The sequence below is a fragment of the Pseudopodoces humilis genome, chromosome 2, assembly GCF_049639895.1.
Source record: "Pseudopodoces humilis isolate 2021_Gansu_Grassland_sample_001 chromosome 2, ASM4963989v1, whole genome shotgun sequence".
Taxonomy (NCBI): Eukaryota; Metazoa; Chordata; class Aves; order Passeriformes; family Paridae; genus Pseudopodoces; species Pseudopodoces humilis.
The window spans coordinates 88005879-88028801 of record NC_142201.1 but is presented as its reverse complement, the minus strand read 5'-3'; the positions used below and the strand labels follow the sequence as shown (position 1 = coordinate 88028801).

At 50.0% G+C, this 22923-nt stretch overlaps 3 protein-coding genes across 8 annotated transcripts; 1 reads left to right on the top strand and 2 right to left on the bottom strand.

Moving 5' to 3' along the window:
* Window positions 1–1895: 1895 nt before the first annotated feature.
* On the top strand, window positions 1896–9475 carry SCNN1A (sodium channel epithelial 1 subunit alpha). Its single transcript, XM_005523853.3, has 13 exons — window positions 1896–2074; window positions 2332–2705; window positions 3112–3367; window positions 4229–4413; window positions 5194–5294; window positions 5833–5996; window positions 6286–6384; window positions 6555–6672; window positions 6918–6996; window positions 7700–7757; window positions 7885–7940; window positions 8476–8551; window positions 8776–9475. The coding sequence occupies exons 1-13, from the start codon at window positions 2057–2059 to the stop codon at window positions 9100–9102; spliced, it is 1911 nt and encodes a 636-aa protein (XP_005523910.2). The 5' UTR covers window positions 1896–2056; the 3' UTR covers window positions 9103–9475.
* On the bottom strand, window positions 9347–20930 carry VAMP1 (vesicle associated membrane protein 1). Of its 6 annotated transcripts, none has more exons than XM_014253405.2 (7): window positions 20233–20930; window positions 19749–19944; window positions 18928–19087; window positions 17945–18103; window positions 17644–17695; window positions 14533–14638; window positions 9347–9482 (listed from the first exon to the last, which is right to left on the bottom strand). In XM_014253405.2, coding segments are annotated over exons 2-6 (468 nt in total). In that variant the 5' UTR covers window positions 19751–19944; window positions 20233–20930; the 3' UTR covers window positions 9347–9482; window positions 14533–14543. The 6 variants fall into 6 exon arrangements, with proteins under 6 accessions (XP_014108880.1, XP_087907085.1, XP_014108879.1 ...); XM_088050959.1 differs by lacking the exon at window positions 9347–9482 and adding an exon at window positions 9578–10905; XM_014253404.2 differs by lacking the exons at window positions 9347–9482; window positions 14533–14638 and adding an exon at window positions 14645–15559.
* Window positions 20931–22067: 1137 nt separating this feature from the next.
* On the bottom strand, window positions 22068–22848 carry MRPL51 (mitochondrial ribosomal protein L51). The gene is made up of 2 exons (XM_005523852.3): window positions 22519–22848; window positions 22068–22339 (listed from the first exon to the last, which is right to left on the bottom strand). The coding sequence occupies exons 1-2, from the start codon at window positions 22793–22795 to the stop codon at window positions 22143–22145; spliced, it is 474 nt and encodes a 157-aa protein (XP_005523909.2). The 5' UTR covers window positions 22796–22848; the 3' UTR covers window positions 22068–22142.
* Between the last annotated feature and the right edge of the window lie 75 nt (window positions 22849–22923).

Sequence of the window (22923 nt, the reverse complement as noted above, 5' to 3'; positions counted from 1 at the left end):
AGTGCATGAAACTTGCAAGTGGCACAAGTCAGAAGAGTTCACATTCCTCCACTAAATGACATTTCCTACTGGCACAGCCCAAGATGGGGCATGGAGCTGCAAGGACTCTCTGCCCAACCCAGGATAATTCTAATCATGGAATGGCTTGGGTTGGAAGGGATCTTAAAGGTCATCTAGTTCCAACCCCCCCTGCCATGGCCAGGGACACCTTCCACTAGATCAGGTTGCTCAAAGCCCCGTCCAACCCAGCCTTGAACGCTTCCAGCCATGTGGCTTCTACAGTTTCTCTGGGAAACCTGTTCCAGTCCCTCACCAATCTCACAGTGAAAAATTTCTCCCTAAGATCTAATCAAAACCCCCCCTATTTCAGTTTGAAGCCATTCCACCTTGTCCTATCACCACATGTCCTGATGAACAGCCCCTTCCCAGCACTCTTGTAGCCCTGCTAGATAATGGAAGGCTGGGCCTTGCCTCCCCAAGCTGAACAACCCCAACTCTCCCCTCGCCAGCCCTCTGATCATCTTCCTGGCCTCCTCTGGACTCTATCCAAAAGGACCATGTACTTCCTGAGTTGGGGGTCCCAGAGGGGGATGCAGTAATGCTCTGAGGAAGCTGCATTTTAATAAGCATTTGATTCAATATTAGTCCGTTCACCTTATGCTACCCTCTTTTTGCAACTTTTAACTTTGATGAGAGTTCAAGAATAATTTTGTGGAGATACAATTAAGTTTAGAACTGCGGGGAAAATGATGCTTTAGCTCTGCATTGCTTCTTGTCAGGGGACGGAGATAGCGGAACGCTCTAAGTTGTGGCTGTAGGTTTCTAACAAGCACCTGTCACAAGGCTGCTCCTGGCACGCTGACGCTTAACTGCTGGCCTCAAAAGTGTACTGCTTGCCATTTTCAAGCATGGGATTTTGCAATATGAAGAGGTGAAAGTGGCTGGGTATTTTGAGTCACTAACCAAACCACAGCTAACTCAACAAGGATCAAAATTCAGTAACCAAAGACTCTGAACAAGGACTTATTTGAAGGAGGTAACCAGAAAGGGAAGAAATAAGTGAAAACTTGAGAGAGAGCTAGTTTGAAAGCAAATAAATGGGAGAAAAGATTGGTAAAGGAGTTTCACAGTTATAATGACGGGAGAGTGTTTGGGACTTTCGGTCACATTTTGCTAAGGGTGTTCATTTCCGTGGTCCAAGGAAACACTGGAAGGCTTTGGGTTATGCCGGGAGGCCTTGATTTCCCGGGCACAGCTCAGCAAAACAAGTTCCCACCCACGGTTGGGGCAGGCACTTATGGACACAGAAGGTTTCTTTAGTTAAGGCACCGGCAAAGGCAACGCGGTAACTGAGGTGTATCGCTCACTCGCCCCAGCCTTCCCTGTCCCAGCTCCATCCCTCTCGCAGATCTCACGCTAAACTCGGCTTTGCCCTTGGAAAGCACAATTTGGCCATGAAAGGCAGGCCCTCACGGCCGGTCGGTGGCAGGGCAAGGTCCCGGGGCGGACGGACCGTGGGGGTTCCCGGCCGGCCCCGCTGCCTCGGGGACCAGAGCTGCCAATTTTCTTTCTGCATCGCCTGGGCTCGCTGGGACGCCGCGTCCCCGCCGGAGGGGGTGGGAGGAGGAGGAGGAGGTTCAGGCTGTTCGGCGGCCGTACCTGGCCGGGGCCGGGCTCCCCTCGGAGGGCCGGGGGGCCCCGCTGCCCCGGGAGCGCCTTGACCCCGCCGGCAGCGCCAAGGTCACCGCCCCGACGTGTCCCCGGTCCCCCGGCCGCCGCTGCCCCGCCGCCGACACTTGAGAGTTTAAAGAGGCTTTTCTTCCCCGGGAGCGGCGCCTGAGGGAAGGGGAAGGGGCAGGAGGGGGCAGGCAGGAGGGACAGGCGGGAGGGGCGGGGAGAGGCTGGCAGGGCAGGAGCCGGGCGGGGTGCTGGCTCCAACTGGAAAGGAACCGGTCCCAGCCCAGCCGGGGAGGCTGCGGGAGAGCCGGCAGCGCTGGGCAGAGCACATCGGCCCCGGTCCCGGCCCCGGTCCCGGCCCGAGCAGCCGCCGCCTGCCATGGGCACCGCGCCCCCCGTCAGTGCCGTGACCCCGGCGGGGCGGGCGGGGGGCGCCGCCGCGGAAGGGACGGGGGGAAGGATCGACCCCGTGTCACAAGAGGGACGGGAGGACTCGGAGGGGGACCTGCAGCCCGGGTGGGGGTCAGGAAGGAGAGGGTGAAAGCAGCGGGGCTTGGGGAGGATGGTGATGCAGAGCCAGTTTGTGCAGCGGGCATGGCTTCCCGGAGCCACAGTCTTGCTGGGCGACCCACTAATTCTGAGTTTGTGCTGTAGAGTGGGTCTGTGAAGGCAGGGAAGATGCCAGAAGGAGAGAAAATGAGACAATGTAAGCAAGAGGAGGAGCAGCAGCAGAAAGAAGAGGAGCGCGAGGGTCTCATCGAATTCTACAGTTCCTACCAGGAGCTGTTCCAGTTCTTCTGCAGCAACACAACCATCCACGGGGCTATCCGCCTGGTGTGCTCCAAAAAGAACAAGATGAAGACAGCCTTCTGGTCCGTTCTCTTCTTTCTCACCTTCGGCTTAATGTACTGGCAGTTCGGGATCCTCTACAGGGAGTACTTCAGCTACCCTGTCAACCTCAACCTCAACCTGAACTCCGACAGGCTGACTTTCCCGGCCGTGACGCTGTGCACCCTTAATCCGTACAGGTAAGAAACAGACTTGCAGAGATGTTGACTGCCTTGACTTTGATGGGTGCAGGATAAAGGCACATGCTCTGGTTCTCCTCGTGGTCCTCAACTGCCCACTGTTGTAGCGGTGCCGGTGGAAAGGACACTTCAGAGGCCTTTGCTGCTGCAGGGCACTCACAATAAGGCATGTGAGTTTAGGCAGCTCTGCTCGGTGGTGTATTTAGCAGGCTGCAATGTAAACTGCCCACGGGGCTAGATCGGATTTACTTCTCTCCTGCAAGATAGCCTCCAGCAAGGGGTTAGATTTACAGCTGGTGGCAGGAATACCCGGAATCACCCCAGCAAACTTTGCTGCGTGTCTTATTCAGAGCCGTTTGTGCCCATCCAGCCCTAAACCTGGTGGTCTTCTCTCCCCCCTGTACAGGTACAGCGCCATCCGAAAGCAGCTGGATAAGCTGGACCAAATCACCCACCAGACACTGCTAGACCTCTATGACTACAACATGTCTCTGCCACAAAGAGACTGGTCCACATCGTCCACACAAAGGCGTAGCTCAAGGAGCCTGCTCCATCATGTCCAGCGCCATCCTTTGCGGAGGCAGAAGCGGGATAACTTAGTCAACTTGCCAGAGAACAGTCCCTCAGTGGACAAGAATGACTGGAAAATTGGCTTTGTTCTGGTGAGATCCCTAGATACCCTGTGCCCTACCCACTCCAGTCCCTGCCTGGCTATTTCTGTCTTGTGAGACCCTTGGCCATGCCTTTCCTTATGTAGAAGTTTGATTAATCTCCACTGGCTTTTGCTAATGACAGATATAAGTAGAGCTGAATCCTTTGCTCCATACAATCCTGCTCCCCAAATTCTGTCCATGTTCATGCAGGCCGCAGGGGACGTGTCCATGTCAGTGTCCATCTCCCCAAGAGCAGGAAATCCTTGTCCTTCCTCAGGGTGCATCAGCCTTGCAGTTGCTTTTGAGAGCAGTTTATCAGTATCAGCTGCCGCATTGCCCAATAACAGCAAAGGAGAAAGTATTTGATGGTCCTGGGCCACCTGAAATGTGATCATGGTCGCAATTGCTCCTAGGTAGCAGCTTCCTCGCCCTAGGGTATCTGTGTTTGCATTTAAAAAGGCACTGAAGGACTGAAGCTAATCGCTGAGCAGTTAACTGGAGCTCCCACAGGATCACAAACGTTTTTCTGGACACACCCTGAAGGAAGGGCTCCCCACGCAAGAATTTAAAGCTCCTGGTTTTATACCAGGTAGAATTTATGTGCAGATTACCCTGTACACCTTGCTGCCACCTGGGTTTTACTCAGCCTCGCTTATTCACTTGGCGTTGCCCTTCCACCGAGGAGCTGCCTTGTTTTTTTCCCATATCCTGCTGATCACCTGTTGGTCACACACAGGAGTTCTGTGGAACCCTTCACATCCTCGGTCATCTGCTTGTGCTGAGCGAGCACAGTTTATCCATGGGCAGAGCCTTGGCCTTGTCTCCTGGACAAGAAGACTTCTCTGACACGGCTTTTCTCCTTCTTCACAGTGCAGTGAAAACAACGACTGTTTCCACCAGGCGTACTCCTCGGGAGTGGATGCCGTGCGGGAATGGTACAGCTTTCACTACATCAATATCCTGGCGCAGGTGCCTGATGCAAAGGCCCTGGACGAGTCTGACTTTGAGAATTTCATCTATGCTTGCCGCTTCAATGAGGCAACGTGTGACAAGGCGTAAGTAGTGGAAGCACCCCTGAAAACACTTATTTTGTGCCTGGGCTCGAGGGGAATCAAGGAACCCACATTAGAGAACCTCTTTTCCGAGGTGGGATCATTCCGTGCTCAGTTCCCATTTGAAAGATCAAATGATCTTTCTTGAGCGTGAGTTTTGCATATCAGGGCCACAGGTTCTGTGACCTGGAACTATGAACCTTGAAGGATGATTATGCCTTTTTCTGGGTTTCACATAAATTAAATAATTATACTGCTACAAACACCAGAGTGGGCACAGATGTACAGTGCACAAGTATTTTTATTCTATCCTCCACAGTGGTAAAGTGGTACATATCAGCCCACATAAAGGAAGAAGAGAGAGTTGATACAAAAAGGCATTAAAACCCATCCCACTTTTCTCCTGCCATTATTGGTCAAAAAGCCCCAAGGAGCTAGTGGAATGAAAATGATCTGCAGGGGAAGCAAAAGGGGTAGGAAAAGCTAAGAGTTTCATCAGTATTAGGAGGATAATACAGTAATTGTTAGCACTGCTAAAACCCATTTGGGCTCTGAAAAGCAGCAGGAAAATCCTTGTGCAAAAACCTGTACAGCTCCAGGACATTTTTTACAGCACATTTTAATTGCTTTTCCCTGTTTGTGTGAGTTTACATAATAAATACTGCCCATCTGCTGTAAGCCCCTCTCCCTGCTGATGGAAAGCAGAGCTGTTCCTTCCAGAAAGCCCTTCCCTGTTGTTTCACAGCTCTTCTCACTCTGCCTCTGTTTCTATCCCCCTCTCAGGAACTATACCCACTTCCACCATCCATTATATGGGAACTGCTACACCTTTAATGACAACAGCAGCAGCCTGTGGACGTCCTCGCTGCCTGGGATCAATAATGGTGGGTGAGAGGCACTCTTTGGTAAGGAGAACAGCTTAGCTCTGTTTTCCCTAGGAGTTACGGGCATCCTGCTGTGCTGCCACTGGTGGTGGCAGATTGCAGCCCTGCTCTGTCTCGCTCAAGCTGTTTTCACCTATTTGGAGACAGCTGTCTCATAGACAAGGCTGTCCCTCACCACTGCCCACAGAACTCTCTCTCCCTCACCAGTGCCTGATCCTTATGCTCTTTGCTTCCTCTGGATTTGTGCTGGCCCTTCCTGAAGTCCTCTGCTGAGCCATAGTGCTTGTGCTCCTCCAAGTTCTCTTTTTTCTAAGCCATAGTGATGAAATCCAGTTTTGTCTGGCCTCTTCTGGAACCTCCAGCTTTTTCTCTGGCCTCCCTCCAGCCACCCTCTATTGCTGCCAAGCTTTGGTGCAGCCCTGGTTGATGTCTGTCATCCTTTATCTCTTTCAGACTCCCTTCTAACCATCCTGCTCTCCCTTCTCCGCTGCACCACAGCCAGCCATGACCTCCCTCTCGCTCTCTGATATTCCCTCAGGTCTCTCTCTGGTGGTGCGCACCGAGCAGAATGACTTCATCCCTCTGCTGTCCACGGTGACAGGAGCCAGGGTCATGGTCCACGATCAGAACGAGCCAGCCTTCATGGATGATGGGGGTTTCAATGTTCGTCCTGGCATCGAGACCTCCATCAGCATGAGAAAGGTGAGCAAGCAGAAGGGTGAGAGCCGTGGATGGGAAGTTTAATTGAGGACTTACAATGTGTGTTTAAGGGAGGGGACTAATCACATGGAGTGAAGGGAGAGGAAGAAGAACAGCTTGCTGGACTAGACGAGAAGCATTTGGCTACAGTTTATCAGTGAATAATGAAATGGCAGCAAGCAGGGGGAGCTGGCATCCCGAGGAAAGCATAAAGAGCAGATACTGATGGATGAGCAGTGTGTGGCATGGGAGAGTGGGAAGAGAACTACAAAGTGGAGTTGTTCTGTTGCAGGAGATGACCGTGCGCCTTGGGGGCAGTTACAGCGATTGCACAGAGGATGGCAGTGACGTGCCAGTGCAAAACCTGTACTCGTCCCGCTACACCGAGCAGGTAACTCACCCTCACCCCTCCCGGGCCGCCTTGTTTCTCCACTTTCCTGACATGCTTCAGCCCCCTAACGGCCATGCCTTTCCTTGGGCTCCGTTAAAAGTGTGATGTGATACAGGCAGCAGCAGGTTTGGTTCCCCTGATCAGCCTTCTCCACCTTATGTGCCTCCCAGGTCTGCATTCGCTCCTGCTTTCAGCTCAACATGGTAGAACGCTGTGGCTGTGCGTATTACTTCTATCCCTTGCCTGATGGAGCGGAGTACTGTGACTACATGAAGCACACAGCCTGGGGTGAGTGGACAGCAGGGACAGCAGAGCTCATGCCCACCTGAACCTGTTTGGTCAGCCCATGTCCCAGCATGTCTCATTGTCTTCAATGAGCTTCCTGGTGTGAGACATCTGAAAGACAGTCTTGCCTTGGATGATTAGCCCCTTGTGAAAGAAAACCTCTTCTGGGTTCCCCTCGCTGTCACACATCACCTTTTTTGTCTAAAGATACTGTGAGCTTACCAGGATTTACTTTCTTTGCTGTTCAGGCTACTGCTATTACAAACTCCTGGCTGAATTCAAAGCTGATGTGCTGGGCTGTTTCCACAAGTGTCGGAAACCTTGCAAGTAAGTTGATCAGTCAGGCAGGAAGATTGGAAAGTATTCCTAGAAGTGCTGGGAAGCATTCACTGACTGGGCAAAAGCTCGAGTCAATAGCTGAGCCCCAGCCTGAAATGTTATTTCTCCTATCAGGAAGCCAAAACACCTGAGGAGCATTAGGGTTGGCTTAGGGGTGAGCTCCCAAGGACCGTGCATTCCATGTGGTGGGAAGTGGGCAGAACTTCATGTTGCGATCCTTCTCCCCGATGGGACCCCTCTGTCCCACCCCCCGTGGTGAGAGCCTGCTCGTCTCAGGACACAGGCGGCGGAGGGGGTCCTGGAGTGGATACAACACGGACTCAAAGTATCTAGACACAGGAGGCTCAAACTTGCTGGATTAATCCCGGGTTTATTGTCTGTCGTCCATCCGGGGCAAGAGAGAGAGCGAAATGCTCTGGGTCTCATCTCTTATACCAGGGGGCAGGGGTGATTAGGGGATGCAGGGAGGTCACAGCCAAGGGGAAGGGGGAAGGGAAAGAAGGTTTTCAGGTAGGAACTCACATTACACAAACCAGAGGTGAGTTTTACCCTTGGGAGGTACCAAGATTTTTAGATGCACTACAACACTTCAGAATGGGAGGGAATCACCAGGTGTGCCTGGGGATGGCGAGACCTGGCCCTGTGGCTCCTACAGCTTCAACAGCTAACACAGCCTCCTCTTGCCTTGCAGAATGACAGAATACCAGCTGTCAGCTGGATACTCCCGCTGGCCTTCTGCTGTCTCAGAGGTAAGGACAGGGTGTCCTGGCTTCCCAGCGCTGCTCCCACCTCCCATTTAGTCCTTCCTCAAGTGGTACCAAACTTGCAGGAGGTGACTGTGATCATGTAACACAATTTATTGCATTTTCATTTCAGGACTGGGTTTTCTACATGCTTTCACAACAGAACAAATACAATATCACATCCAAGAGGTGAGAGCCACAAAACAGAGACTGCATCCAAACCAGAAACCGTCCCAGTGGAATGTGCATGTTGGACATGTCAGAGTTAAGATTAAATCACTGACGGGAAGAGATCAGGCATGGGGCCTGTGGACAAGGACAGTGGATTTGAGCCAGAGTAGATATATAGCAAGACTTCAGCAAGGACTGGGCACCCAAGTGAAAAATTTTGGAAGAGGTCAGATGCTGATATAAAAATAGTAAACCCCAGCACTTGCTGTGTGTTCTGGAGTCACAGGAAGTTCTCGTGGAAGAATGGGAAAGAGAGCTGTGCAGGAGCTTTTGCCACAAACATTGGTTTTACAGTACAATGTCAGAAGTGCACTCTAAGTACCAAAGACTCTATTTAGTGCAGAATGAGACAGCTGCAGAGATGGCAGAAAGCCTCTGGGTGGTATGTATGGGAGAAGAACAGGGGGAAGAAGGGGACAGAAACAATTAGGCTTGGTGAAGAAATGCAGGGATTGAGGAGTTGGGGTTGCTGAGTGTCACCTTTCACTCACAGGAACGGAGTTGCCAAAGTGAATATCTTTTTTGAGGAGTGGAACTACAAGACCAACGGGGAGTCTCCAGCCTTCACGGTATACACTTTACCACTGTGTCTTCTCTGGCCACCCACTCCCCCACGATGTCCCTCCACTGTGGCAAGCTTTTGTTCCAGCAGCATTGCTGCTGGATATTGAGTTTCTTTTCCTTGGGCAGGATGAGGGGAATCCCCCCCAGCACTACAGGGAAGAGGGAACAGGCAGGGAGGCAAAGTCCCAGACAAAGGCTGTCGTCACTGCTCTTTCTCCATCTCCTGCAGGTAGTGACTCTGCTGTCCCAGCTTGGGAACCAGTGGAGTCTCTGGTTTGGATCCTCTGTCCTGTCCGTGATGGAGCTTGCAGAGCTGGTTCTGGATTTCATTGCCATCACCTTTATCCTGGCCTTCCGCTGGTTCCGCTCTCGGCAGAAGCTGTCTCCACCGGGACCCCCTGTGAACAGTCAGGATAACACTGCTTTCCAAGATGAGGCACCAGCTCTCAGTGCTCCACATCGCTTCACTGTTGAGGCTGTAGTGACCACACTGCCATCCTACAACAGCCTGGAACCACGTGGGCCGAGCAGGGATGGCGAGGTGGGGCACGAGTGAGGCAGCAGCTCCTTCCACTGTTCAGACGGGTGGCAGCTGGAGCAAAGGCTGCACACTTTGTCTGCGGGGCCTGCATTTCCTTCTTTCTGGGGTGCTGAACGTGGACCATAGCAAAAGACTGCTCCGTGACTGGCCTGGGCTCATTGCTTTCACTTCTGCAGGCAAATTCTTCAGTCTCATAAAATACTATTGCTGTGGGATCACCAGGGATGAGAGTTTGATCTACTATATGTATGGGGGGAATGTCCTCTTGATTTCCTTAGGCTCTGTGCATGTGCACACCTACATGTGCATGCATGCTTTCTTTTCCCTCCAGCAAGGATGCTGCCACAGTTCCGGTCTGTCATTAATTAAAGAGGTTTGACAGGTGTGACTGGCCTCTGTGGTATGACAAGGAACAGGAATGGAGTCTCAGCTGGGGTACAAATCTCTCAACAGGCTGAGCTTTGTTAAGCTTTCCCTAAACTAGTTGCTCTTTCCTCATTCTTCATGTCCAGCTCTGATCCCAGGACTGTCACCTACCCTCTCCTCCCCCTGAGGAGAGGCTACTTGAGACAAGAGCCACTGGCACGATCTCAATCTGTATTACGCACAATGCTCTGGAGAGGTGCTCGAAGCTTGCTGCCACTCCCAGGTCTGGGACAAAACACCCCTGGCAAAGTAAAGGCTCCTGTTTCAAGCTGCTTTTGTGGCATTGGTAGATATTGGGTGTCTCCCCTTCCTTGGGATACACCATACATGTGTACATCCAGCTATCTGATTGTTTGCCAACAGCTCTGGGACAAATCGATCTCTACATTTGCCTGACCATCCCTGCTTTCTTCCTGAGGGAAACAAAGAGTTTGGCAGGATTATGCACACCCTCCAAAAATCCCAAACAGTACCTCTGCTGCCGTGGGATCCTGCAAGAGAGGACTGGAGCAGCACAGGTCATGCAGTGCCTGTTCTGCTCCTGCCAGCCTTTGTCTGGTCCACCCACAGAAACTCTGCTGAGCCTGTTCTTCCTGAGGGAAGTACTGCAGGCTTTAATCAAAAGTGTTTCCAAGGAAAGCCTTTTTCACTGGACCACGTGGGCAAAAATGGTCCTCTTCTCAGGAACTAACTTGGGGGCCTTTGTGTAAGAACACATTTCTTGCAGTGAGCTTGCCATACTCTTTTCTTACAAATACTCAGACTTCTGCTGCAATGGTGTTTGCACTTCACTTTATGGGGTATCAAGAGAGCAAGGGTGATGTCCTTAAAAAACAGGATTATCCACTTCACAGGACAAACAGAGATACCAGAACTTAAGCAGTTTAGGTACACTTGTGGAACCCTGTAACCAATCACACTGCAAACAGCCACTTTTGAATTTAAAAACTAGTTAATCATAACAAAATAAAACCTGAAGCTACTTTTAAAATTAAGGTAGATGCAGTGCCCTTGGGAAGCTGGACGAGTTTACTGCAGTATCCAAACTGTTGCCTAATTTTTCCCTTTGAGATATGAAACACATGCTGGTTGTACTGCTCTTGCCTTGATTACCTAAATGTACTGTTCAATTCCCAGCAGAGAGTGATTTTATTCTTCACAGAACAAATGCTATGTTCTTTATTGCACAAGTATTCCTGGTTTTACAAATTTTATCCCAGTGCTCAGCTGATAACTCTTGTTTGAAAGTGAAGGTAATGTCTCTCTGCTAGGAACAGAAGCATGTAATTCAGGGGGTATCCTTCAGCAAGGGTGGCAGCCCAGCAAGACGGAAGGGCCTGCAACAAGCACTCAGAGGTGTGGGAACATGTATTCATCCCTTGGAGGCCACCACTAAAAAAAAAAAAATCAGAGCTTCCACAAACATGAAAGAATCCATTTTCTGTGTCTGATTTTAAATGAAGTAAAAAAGAATAAGGAATTAATAAAATCTCAAAATTGTCTCTGTGAAGGTACTTTCTTGTTCTGTAAAAACACTGCCCAAGGGGCAGAGCTAAAAGCTAGGTTTAGTTGCTGAAGGTAACTTTGGCCACAATTAAAATACAAAAGGCAGGCAGATAGAGGAGCTAGGATGCTGCACCCAGCTCTTGGTCATGAATTCAGTACTGCAGACTGATGCCTTGAGTGTTTTCTAGCACATGAATGAGTAAAAACCTGATACTGGACGCAGAGCTGTTTGCTTCACAAAGCCACCTTCAAATCAAGAAAGGAGAAAGAGCAGGTGCAACACCTAAAACAGTCTTTGTATACCATAAACATACGGTGATTCATATGGTAAGCAATCATCCTTCCTCAATATCCAAAGAGTAAGACACGATTCTTCACATAACAGAACCATAAATAACCTTGTAATAACCATAAAATTGATGAGACCTGCTGCATCACACACAGTTAAGTGGGTGATTAAAGCAAGGTTAATCAGAGGCATAACTACTTGAAACAGTAAGTTCTCTTCATCATGAAGAAATACAGCTGCAGAAGGTGGTGATGTATTCCCTGGAGGAAGCCTGAACCATATTCTATCTGCTCCATAAAAGTGTTAGAATGCAAAAAAAAAAAAAAGGGTTTTAAAAAAGGGTTTTTGACTTTCAAATGAATGGCATAATTCAGGATAGCTGTAAATCCAGAGTTAAAAGCCTATGCAAATGTGAAGAAGCAGTTACACAAGTTGGTAAATATATTAGCCCTTCCTGTCCTGTGAATCAGTGAAAAAATTGCCATCTTGGGAGAAATAAGGTGTTCCAGAAATAATCCCTGCATTTCTTGTAGGCTGGCAAGACCACAAATGAGCAAATGTATAGTGAGCTTGGTCTGGCTGAAAACAACAGGCAAGAGCAGCAGTGCTGGAATAAGAGCCCAAAAAATGGGAATATTTCACTGACAATGTGAAAAAAATGGAGAAAAGGAAAGAAAGTGTGCATCTATGGGGATCTGCAAAAGCCAAATTAAAAGTCTGAGCTGGGGTGAATTTGTACGAGATGAGAAAGCTGAAGGGATGTAAATGCTCAGTAGTCAAAGGTGTGTTAGAGGTATAGCAGTGTTATTTTGAGGACATGGAAAACATGCAGGGAACAGCTGGAGGTTGTATCTCTTTGGACTGGGAACAGATGTCCAAACAATTGTTTTTCCATAAGAATTAAGGTAATCGAGGAAAGGCATGGAAGTACAACATAAGTATCTAGGGAAGCTAGAAAAAAAAATGAGAGAACCTTCACTTTGGAAAATAAACTGTATGTTTAGAAGAACTAAACCCTGCTTGCTGGAGGGCTCAAGGGAAGCTGGACAGATAGATCAAGGTTTGACAGACTGCACAGACTGAGGTCAAACCAAGAAGGAATTTGAAGAAAGGGTTACCAAGCTCTTGGGACAGGTGCAATAAAATCTAAGGGTTACATCAAGAAATTAAAAGGGCAGTAGTGCTGCTGGTGAAAGGACACAGGGGAACCAGAGAGATCAGGAACATACCAGAGGCACAGCCACATTCAGTCACAGTTCTTTAACAATATGCAATATTTAAAGGGGGCTTGTAAGCACAAGAGGGGAAAGTGCCTTCAGCTTCCAAGTACATACTTAAAAGCAATCAACTAAAAAGAGCTTATAATCTTTATTTATTAAATTTTTAATAAGTTTATGGCAAATTTAGTTTTAAAAAATAGCACAAAGGCTTTTGGAAAAGAAGCTTCTAAGGAAAGAACATAAAAAGAAAATGTCATTTTGTCCTCTGCACAAATCATTTAGTGAATCTGTGCACTAAAGGAAAGGACGTTATGGGGCTGTTCATATTTGAAACCTGGGGAGCAAGTAAGGGTGTTCTGAATATGTGTTGCACTCTATCTCAGGCCAAAAATAGGTCAAAGATTATCAGGAGTATGGAGGCTTAGGTATCTAACAGACATGGCTGAGTTGCCTATTTGTAAAACCTATATCTTTATCTGTTACATCTCTCAGAGCAATTATTTGTTTAGAGGTTAGAACAAAGATAAAACCTCCCCCTTACTACCTCTCTTCACCAAGTTAAGGCTTCCAACCCCAATGGATACATCAGAGCAGGGACCTCTGTCACTTCCCAAGGAAGCCAGGTTCATTAAAAAAGTGTTGATGCCGCATTCTAGCTCTGAACAAAAATCTCTCTTCCCCACCATCATTTGGTTACTCTCCAGCTGAGACAACAAACCCCACCATCGATGAAGGCTTGCACCAAGCTTTGACCAGCACAGAGACACCTCAGGAAAGGCCAGAGCCAATGCCTCAGGCATCTTGAAATATGAAAGTTTAGGGTATATCCATTTAGGAGCAGTACAGTTGAGGCTTTTCCCCCATCTGAAGACATCAGGATGAAGCAGTTGACATGGGAGCTGCATGTTGGACAGAATGGTTTGGGTTGGAAGTGACCTTAAAGGTCATCTTAGCTCCAACTCCCTGCCACAGACTGGGACACCTTCCACTAGACCAGGTTGCTCAAACCTGGTCATCCAACCCAGCTTTGAACACCTCCAGAGATGGAGCATCTACAGCTTCTCTGGGCAATTTCTTCCAGTTCAAGGGCATGTTAAGCATGTTCCATGTTTAAAGGCAGAGCTTGAATTGTTAATTAGACATATAAAGAACTATTCTCCCAAAGCCTTGGCCCTGCTTTTGGAGCACATTTAAAACCCTGTTTTGTCCGGGATAACAGAGTGCAGGAGCAGCAGAAATGCTGATGCAGTACAGAATGGCACCTCAGAAAAGCTTCCAGTAGAATATTATATTGTCAGTGCCTACCAGAGGATTTATGGCTAGACATGCAAGTCTTTGCAAACATCCACAACATGACTCATGAACTGAGCTCAACCCTGGGGCAATTTTCAGCAGTATGTTCAGCCCCAGCTCTGTGCTCCAGAGCAGCTGCCAGCCTTGGAAAACAAGCTTTCAATCCCCAGCTTTGGCAAGGGACTTGGACACTACATCATCAACAGTCTAAAAATGCATCTGTCCTAAGAAAACATCTTACCTATCCCCCTACATGAATGAGGCTGAGAACCGACAGGAACGCAACACAAAACTTGGCAGGAATTGTAGCATGACTTGCTCATTCAGGTTGTGCAGGCCTGAACTGCATGGAATTTTAGACTGCACATGCTGCTTTTAATCCACCAGCCAGTCCAGACACTCTCCTTTCCCAGGAAGGCTTCCATCTTTGAAGAATTTGTCTAGCTGCCTTGCTCCAAATTCACCACTGAGAATTCTGGCATGTTCATTGTTCTGGTTTGATTTTGGTGATGTTTAAGACTGGACAATGATTGATCATAAGGGAACCAGAAGCCATGGGCAAGAATGTTTTACAAGCTAGCTTTTGTAGCAGTAAGGGCAGATAAGGACACAAGTACCTAATTTTAAATTAACTCTGCGCTGGTAAAAGCTCTGTCATTTCCTTTTAATGAGTTTCAAATGTACAGTGAAGCAAAACAAAGGGGCACTTACCTTTATTCCAGTCATGCTGCAAGGTATGTTGTGAACAGCATCCTACTCTTGGAGGTCTTCATTTGGGTCCTGAACTTATATTCCAACACCAATGGAAAATTGTTTTCTGGGATTAAGGATCTGAGGTTATTGAAATCTCAAGGCAGCACAGCCTGAGAGCCAGAGCTGCCACTAACATACTAATGCACAGAAGGCAGTCTCCTGAACAGGACAGAGGCTGGGCATTTGGTGGCTAAAAGTAGACTTGGCTTGGGCAGCCTCATCCCCCAGAGCTGCTGGTTCTCACATCTTGTTACAGGCTTACCAGAGCCAGTCTAGCACAATTGGAACTACTATCATTTTACAATGGAAAACCAGCCACCACTTTGAGAGACAGAACTTCAGGTATGTGTGTGCTATGGAAGTCACAAAAAACCAAAAACAAAACAATTCCACAAGTTTGGCATCCCAACCCCTTCCCACTCCCTGACAGACCAGACAGACTCAGTAAGGTGGTAAATTGTGTTTCTTAGAGACCATTAAAAGTACATGAGCTGATTTCTAGAACATGCCAGAGGAGATTACAGTTGTGTTTATAGAGGAAGTAAATAAACTGCACGTGCATGAGTGGCTGTGATGCCATGGGCAGCAGAGTCCCTTGCTTTTACTAAGAAGGCCTTGGTGATTTGCTTTGCCCGTGCACAGAGACACAAAGGAGGGGAAAGGGAGCAGAGGAGGAGGCAACATACAACACTTAAGAGAAAGAAATGAAAGAGACAACCTAGGGGGACCTCAGCTCCCAGAGAGACAGGAGGAATGGGGCATCCAAAGGCTTGTTTAGAAGAGTTTGAGAGAATTGCTGGTCTGGGGGCCTCAAGCTTGTAAGCCTACCCCCTAAAATGAGAGCAGTAAGTAGCACAAGCAGGCCCTGGCTCCTCTTCAGTAGATGCACTTCTGACCGTCCATCCCATCTCAGTTCCGCAGGGAATTAGGGAAGTGCTCAGGGGATGAGGGCTGCTTCTCTCCAGATCTTCATCTCTGCCCTCCCCTGAGGCGGAGAGTAATGGAATTGCAGGGAGATGAACTCAAATGAAATGCTGGGGCATGGAAGTGAGCATGCAAAACCTAGCCCCTTGCCAGATGCCCTGGGAGGCACAAAGGGGCTTCCCCAGCACATCCAATGAAACAAAAAGCATCTGCTCCTCCCATCTTTTTTCTGTCTGGGAACTCCAGTGATGTCCTCCCTGCCTCCTCTTAAGCCTAAACAGAACCCAGTGTATTCCAGAACAGAGGCAGAGGTTTCTAAATTAAAGGAGTACCCTCTTTCCAGTCTAGCTCAGCTTGTTAAAAAAGTTAAAAGACGAGATACACATTCCTTGAAAGACTCTACAGAAACAGGGCAGCTCATTTAACCTATGTCTGACAACACATTCAAACAACTTACAACTCTTGTTACTTTTGATAGAGAAGAACAAAGGAACTGCTCACAGAAAGCCACAGCCACAAGTTTACTTCCCTCAGAGACCACTCTGGACCTAAATTCAAGAGAACCCATTGCAAGCAGGAGGATTCAGTTCAATCAGCAAGATCTTTAGAGACATAAGTTGCCAAACTGGGACACGTGATGTCAACTTTGCAATAACCATGCCCAGAGCACAGTTTCCCTTTGAATCCCCAGCTAAACATTTCAAGTGTTTTCTAACTCCTGCTGAAAGTTAGGGCTTGGTGGCAGCAGAAACAGCAGAAAGCTGTGCAGCTCATTCAGTCTCATCTGGAATACCTCCAGTCCCCTTCATCTCTATCGGCTATGGCAGTGAGCCTCCTTGACGCTCACCCCAGTGACTCAAAAGCAAAACACCAATTCCCATTCTGCCACTACTCCAAAGTCTTCCTTCTGGAAAGCTACAAGACAGTAGGAAGCTACAGGGTCCTGGCTTGTGTGTGCATAGATGAAAGGCATATTTGACACTCCCCACCAGACTAATTGTTGTTCATTCGATCCTTGTGGAGAGAGTCTTTACTCCCACACATGCCTTTTAGACAGTAACAATGCTCCTTTCACTTAACTGTGTTTAGCCTGTTGCATTTGACTGAGGTAATCATGTAGGCCCTCCTTTATAAAAACTGAAATGGCCATGTTCAGGCAGCAAGTCATCTGGAAATAAGGACAGGCAGAACAATTATTTCTTCACGTGCTCACCTTTCCATGACTAGAGAAATCTACATCACTACATGTAGCTTAGATGGCTCACAGCCACTGGCCAACACAAACTAGCTTTTATATCAGCAGCTCAATGAAAAGCTCAAGTCATGCTGCCAGTCTTTTTAGGCAGAACACTAAAGACTCTCACATGCTGAAGTCCTTTATCCCAAAAGGCACTGTGTTAAGGCATTCTTATTTTACTAGAGTTCACACAGGCACTATTTGACAAGCTTACACCCAAAAGTAAAGACAAGAAGTTCCCTGCAGAAGAGCAGCAGCAAACAGCTACCCACTCTTCCTCAACTTCCCTTTCCTCTGAACTTAGAGGATGCTCCCTAAAGCTGCAGCAGCTATTGAGAAGTCTACCTATGTTTAGTAAGCAGCTCAGAGTCCTACACAGAAGACAAATTAAAACCAATAAAGAAATCAATGAAGAAGCTAGGTGAAAGGGAAGGAAAGGAAAAATTCAGAGGCCAGAAGAGACAGGCAAGGTAATAGGGGACAGGAGGTTGCAGACTGAAGGAGCTACATTTAAGTAAAAAAGTAGACTGGAGACAAAGCAACAGAAAAAAGAAAAAAGGAAAGAACAAAAGGGCAAGTTATACCAAAGGTCCCTCAGAGAACTCCAAACCACCCACCAGGGAAGGAACTTGCCAACCCACCCACTCCAAGGTAAAACCCCTCATACTTACAGATTTATCTGACTTGTCAGGCAGAATTTCCCATTTCTACAATGATGGCATTCCCCATTCCTCATATTACTAGGTAAAGCATACCTTTTCCACACTAAATGAGGGAGTTCCAGCACTTCTACCTCCCTTTCCCAAAGACTGGAATTGACACTTATGCAACTAAGACCCTCAAGATCTCAAAACCCTAGCTAGAGTTGGTGTTTCCTCACCTTTGAGCCTGAGGTTTTTGGTACTTACTTGCAATCACCACCACCACAAGGGCACCAATCACTCCCATCATGATCATCATCTGAAGAAAAAGATTGTCCAAGAGCAATACTCAGAACAGGTTGACAAGCTCCCATGCTTCCTGACAGCCAGGGAACCTAAGCCAGGCCCTGAAGGCATGACAGCTAAGGCATAAAAGCCTTCCCACAGTGAAAGAATCTTAAGCATTAGACACTGTTAGTAAGCCCCGGCTATACTCAAAAAAGCCCTGTGGGAGGGGAATAGCTCAGTTCCCTCCTGACCAAGGGGATCATGGCACTAGGAAACTCACCTTGCAGTTCTTCCACCAGTACTTCCTTTTGAGTTTTGCTGCACTACTTTCAAATACTGAGGCGCCAGCCTGAAGTGCATCTGCCCGGTCATCCAGCTCTGACAGCTTCTCATCTCGTTGCAGCACCTTGTCTACGTTTACACACATTATATCAACTACCTGCAGAAGGAAGAATAATAGGAGCAGTTACATTGGTAAAGACAGTTGAAAAAGTAAGAGGACTAATTTAGCTAATAACTGATGCTGTAATACTAGCAAACAAAAAACATGAACAAGGTAGGGGGAAAAGACCAGGATAAGAAAGAAATCCTTCCAAGTCACTGCCTACTTTGAAATGAAAAAAAAAAAAAAAAATCCAAGACTCACTGTTAAAACATCAGTTCAAGTACGCTTCAACCAGGTCCTCAGCCTCACATTCTCACCTGCTTTTAAGAGTTCTCCATTCCAGCACCAAGCCAAAGCCACCCTCATTATGAGAGGAGTCATATGCTCACTTCCCCGAGAGCTGCAAAATTGCCTTATGAGCTTCACGTTGCTGCCCCAGAGAGGCACAAAGGCGCTACTGCGCGTCAGCAGCCAAGCCGCTGACACTGATCCCGGGAAGCCAGGCAAGGGTTCCCCCACATCACTGCACGCTGTATTCCCTCGAAGCAGCCCGCAGGGATTAAGAGCTGGCCTGGATGCTGTACAGCTTTATTTCCATAAGAGATGCACCATAACGAGGTACCAAAAAAAAAAAATCTAGCAAGGCTGGCCCTTGGAAATCATATCTGGAATTAAGTGGCTTTTAAGCATATAGCAATCTCTAGCCTCTTTAATAGGTTTGCCACCCTATTTTTGAGTACTGAGCATTGATTCATTTCTGTCTTCGGCATGACAAAAGGAGCCACCCCCTCAGCGACAGACATGGGTCAAGAACATCGCTGCTGCAGAGCAGTGGGAGAAGAGTCCAGGCATCCATCAGGGCTGACAGAGCTACTGACCTCCTGCACTTGGGCCTGCGTCTGCTGCAGCCGGCGGTTGCTGGTCAGGTTGGGGGGAGCCCCGGGGGGACCCCCACCGGGGGCTGCCCCTTCGGGAGCTCCTCCTTCGGGAGCCCCTCCTTCGGGAGCCCCAGGAGCGGGCTGCTGAGCTGGGTCAGACCTGGGGGAACACACACATGAAAGAATAAAAAACTCGGCCACTCCAGAGAGAACCTCCCAAATCCACACGAACCCCAGACACCCCAGGCTGCAGCAGCGCTGGCAGCAGCCTCGGGAACCTGCAGCCCCGCTGGATCGGGAACAGGCGGGCTCGTGGAAAAGCCTAAAGCAGAGGCAAGCCCAGGGGGCAGCGGGAATGGAACCAGCCCCTCGTCGAAGGAGCTTGCGGGTGCGGTCGCGCCAAGCACTGCAGCCTCTCGGGGGGAACAGCGACCTGGCCGCAGGGCCGTGACCAGGAGCCGGGGAAGGAAGGTGTGGGAAGGGAGACAGGGAGGCAGCGCGGGGGCACGCCGAGGGGACCAGGCAGCCACCGGGCTGGGCGCAGTGGTGGCCGCCAGCCAGGTTGGCTCCAGCTGGGGCCGCACACATCACCGCTGGGGCACGGCCCACGCACCCACCCACCCATGCAGTCGGCGGGGGAGCAGGACCGCCCGGGGGCGGTGCGGACAGCCCTGCCTGCGGCTGCTGCAATGCGCCACCCGACCCCACCGCCGCCGGCCCGGACGCGGGCTCTGCACTGACCCCCCTCCCTCACGCTCCAGCCACCACCCCCGCGCCTCGCCCACCGCAGCTCGCCCACGACCGGTCGGGCAGACACTCACATGGCCGGGCCGGAGAGAACCGCGGACTAACTGGCACAAAACTCCGCACCGACAGCCCCCCGAGCCCAGGGACCCCCAACTTATAACTGGCGGGGCCCCGCCTACAGAGCCAGTAGCCAATCAAAAGTTGCTTCGCCGGGAGCGGCAGCTCGGCACTGCCCCTCAGTTCCTCCTCAGCCAATCAGCGATCCGCGCCCTACGGAAACGGCCCTAATGTTAGCCCCGCCCCCAGACCGCCGTGGGACAAGCCCCGCCCCTCCGGGGCGCTACCCAATGAGAGCAGCTCCCAGCGCCCCGCCCCCGCCCTAGCCCCGCCCCCTGCGGAGGGTCCGAGGTGCCCGGCGCTCCCTTCGCCCCAGCGGGCCGGGGGCTCGCACGGCCCCGCTCCCGACCCACGGCCCTGCCGCTGGACCCGCCGGCTCCGATAGCCCTGAACGCGTCCGCCGCGCTCCGCGTAGGTCACGCAGGGCCTGATCGTGGTTACCTGTCCCGTTCAGTTCTCCTCTTGGAGCCCAGCCCGGCTGGCGCCGTTGTGGTGGGGCTGCGGAGCGCTCCCGAAATGCCACCTCCGCAGTGTGTCTGTTGGCTCTGGTTAAGCCGCTGTCCTTGCAATTACGAGATGGTGTCGCTGGCCCACTTCCACCATACAGCGAGTCATGAAAGCGAAGCTGAACAGGTCCCGATGGAGCTTCTGCAACCTGCTGGGAGAAATGAGGCTCCCACAGCAGCCCCAAGAACAGCAATGTGTTTGAGGTTTTTCCGTCTAAACATCTGGAGAAGCCTGCTGGATCAGAAGGGGAGATGCTCCAATTCAGGACAAAAAAGGGGGCTGGAGTGTACTGGAACAAGAAGACTCTTCATACAGAATTTTGCATGGTGAGTAGAGAGTGACAAGTGTGGGCTCACACCTACACTACCTTTTCCTTCCATAAGGTGATGCAGGACATTCATGTAAGATTTTAGTGTCAGATGTCACAGATTATTAGGTACACAAAACAGATACGTAACAGACTACAGCATGGTAACTAGAAGATTGTGGTTCAAGGTGAAAAATAATGCAGTGCTGTGTCTAGGCACGGGTGATTTGCAGACAGCAGCAGACTAGCACTGACTTCAGAACTCCAGGTTTTTACACTGCCTTCAAACAGAAGGGACAAGTTGAGAAAGAAGCTTCTGTAGCCTGGAAGCCTTTCCACTGCAGTCTGAGGACCATTCCAATAACAGTTGCAAATAAGTATGAGTTTATGGAATTAGTGGCCACAGAGCCCTTGCCAGGTTGGTGCTTAGGGATTAAGAGATGACGAAGGGTACAAGATACTTTTCCAGTTTCTGACATATTTTCAGTCAAGGATTCACTATGCCTGCTCATTCTCTACTTGGATCTGTGCAAGTTTCCTGTACCCACAACATCTTTTGGCAAGTCCCACAGGTCTGTCACCCTGCTCCTAAGAATGTGGACTTCAGCTGTTTAAACAGCCTTCATTTGCCTCAGGCTTAGACCTAAAGAAAATTATTTCCATTCATTCCCTGCTGCTTCCAACGAAGTGCTTTTGGAGACAGAGTAGCATTGCTTTGTAGCAAGACACATCAAGTCAGCAGATAACTCCAACGACTTAGCAGCTAAATTAATGACCAAGGCAGAACTGGTATGCAAATGCCTGCTCATCTAATGGATTTTTCCCAAGTATACAATGGTGTGATGTGGGACTAGAGGGATGCCAGCTGTGACTCACCGTAACTGTTCCTCTAAAGGAACTGGCAACAGTTATGGAAAACTAGAAGCTAGAATTGCTAAAAACATTTAAATACATGAATTAGTTTTGCAAATCCTGCCTAAATTATAAACAAAAGGCCATTTGGTCATTGTCATTAGCAGCAGATCAAGTCATCATGAGTGCAGAATGAGACAAATCCCATTCTTAAGACAAGTTTTGATGCATTTCAACTAAAATTTTGATCATTCACATTTAACCACAGACAAGTGGAGGGCAAGGGGGAAAGCTGTGAGCAGAAAGACATATTAGCAGGACCTCGTGGCACTAACTTGAAAAATTTGGCTGTGAGGAAAAATGTAAGCTGGAGAATACTGGAATTGTCACGTTAAGATGCGTGAACCTGGGGCTCAGAGACTAAAAGTATGCTAGAAGCCTGGCCAAAAAAACAGAGGACCAGAGGGTTAGGGACACAGGCTGGAACAGATGCCTGCAAGAAGTATGTCAGAAATGACTGAGGGGACACTGAAGAGCTCAGGCCTGGAGTAGCAACAGGACATTGGGTAGAAATATGCTGCAAAGGTTGTAGAAAGCACTGGGAACTCAATCGTGTGGAAGCTGGCTTTATTCTGACTGCAGTGCCGCAGAGCTACATTCCACACGCTGAAGCCACTGCTGTTCCCTAGCGGTGCTTTCCGGTGCGATTGAAGCGCTTGTACAAGTAGCGGATCCTCTTGTTGAGTTTGTGATAGTCCTCTACAAACATCCGATCGCCCACCATCTGCTTCTTGCGGATGCACCTCTGCAGCTCGTTCCCCCGCCAGCCCCGCAGCCAAACGGGTCCCATGATGAGATTCTTCGGGTGGATCTGGAAGCCGCCTGAGAACAGCAGAGCAGAGAAAGATGAAGCCAGGCCCTGGAGAAGGCTGTTCCCAAATCCTGCCCGCCCTGTCGCTGCTGGCAGAGGCGCCAGCCCTCAGGTGAGAGAGCCCAGCCTCCCTGCCCTCCTGCCCCGGGGCCGCAGAGCGGGGGAGGTGCCGGCGGGGTGCGTGTCTTACCCAGGATCCCCACGTTATCGTACACCCCGAACAAGGCCCGCTTCTTCGTCCACCGATCTACCGGCTTGCGCCTGGGAGGCTCTTTGATGCAGATGGGCCGGGAGAGTCCTGCCAGGGGCGAGGACAGCGGCACGGGGAGGCCGGGCCGCACGGGCGCCCAGCGCGCCCCGCCGCAGTCGCTAATGCCCCGCTCAGCGCGGAGCAGGGGAGCGGCAAGGCCCAGCAGGACCCGGCCCGCCGATCGCAGCAGCAGCGTTGCCGCCGCCGCCGCCGCCATGGCGATGACCCCCAGAGCCCCGGGGAAGGGCCGGGACGGGAAGAGCGGCGGTGCCGCCGGGCCGCCCCTTCCGCCGCGGTGCGCAGGGGCGCGCGGGGGACGCTGCGCCAACCGTCGGGAGGGCAGCG

Bases quoted from the DNA above. Each gene is read 5' to 3' on its own strand.
- SCNN1A (XM_005523853.3), top strand. The intron at 6,385-6,554 runs GTAACTCACCCT...TGTGCCTCCCAG, and splicing joins CGTCCCGCTACACCGAGCAG to GTCTGCATTCGCTCCTGCTT. The intron at 7,758-7,884 runs GTAAGGACAGGG...TTTTCATTTCAG, and splicing joins GGCCTTCTGCTGTCTCAGAG to GACTGGGTTTTCTACATGCT.
- VAMP1 (XM_014253404.2), bottom strand. The intron at 18,104-18,927 runs GTCAGTAGCTCT...TTCCTTCTGCAG, and splicing joins CGCAGGCCCAAGTGCAGGAG to GTAGTTGATATAATGTGTGT. The intron at 15,560-17,643 runs GTAAGTACCAAA...TCTCCGCCTCAG, and splicing joins TGTGGTGGTGGTGATTGCAA to GGGAGGGCAGAGATGAAGAT.
- MRPL51 (XM_005523852.3), bottom strand. From the start codon at position 22,795: ATGGCGGCGGCGGCGGCGGCAACGCTGCTGCTGCGATCGGCGGGCCGG. The intron at 22,340-22,518 runs GTAAGACACGCA...TGCTGTTCTCAG, and splicing joins CGATAACGTGGGGATCCTGG to GCGGCTTCCAGATCCACCCG.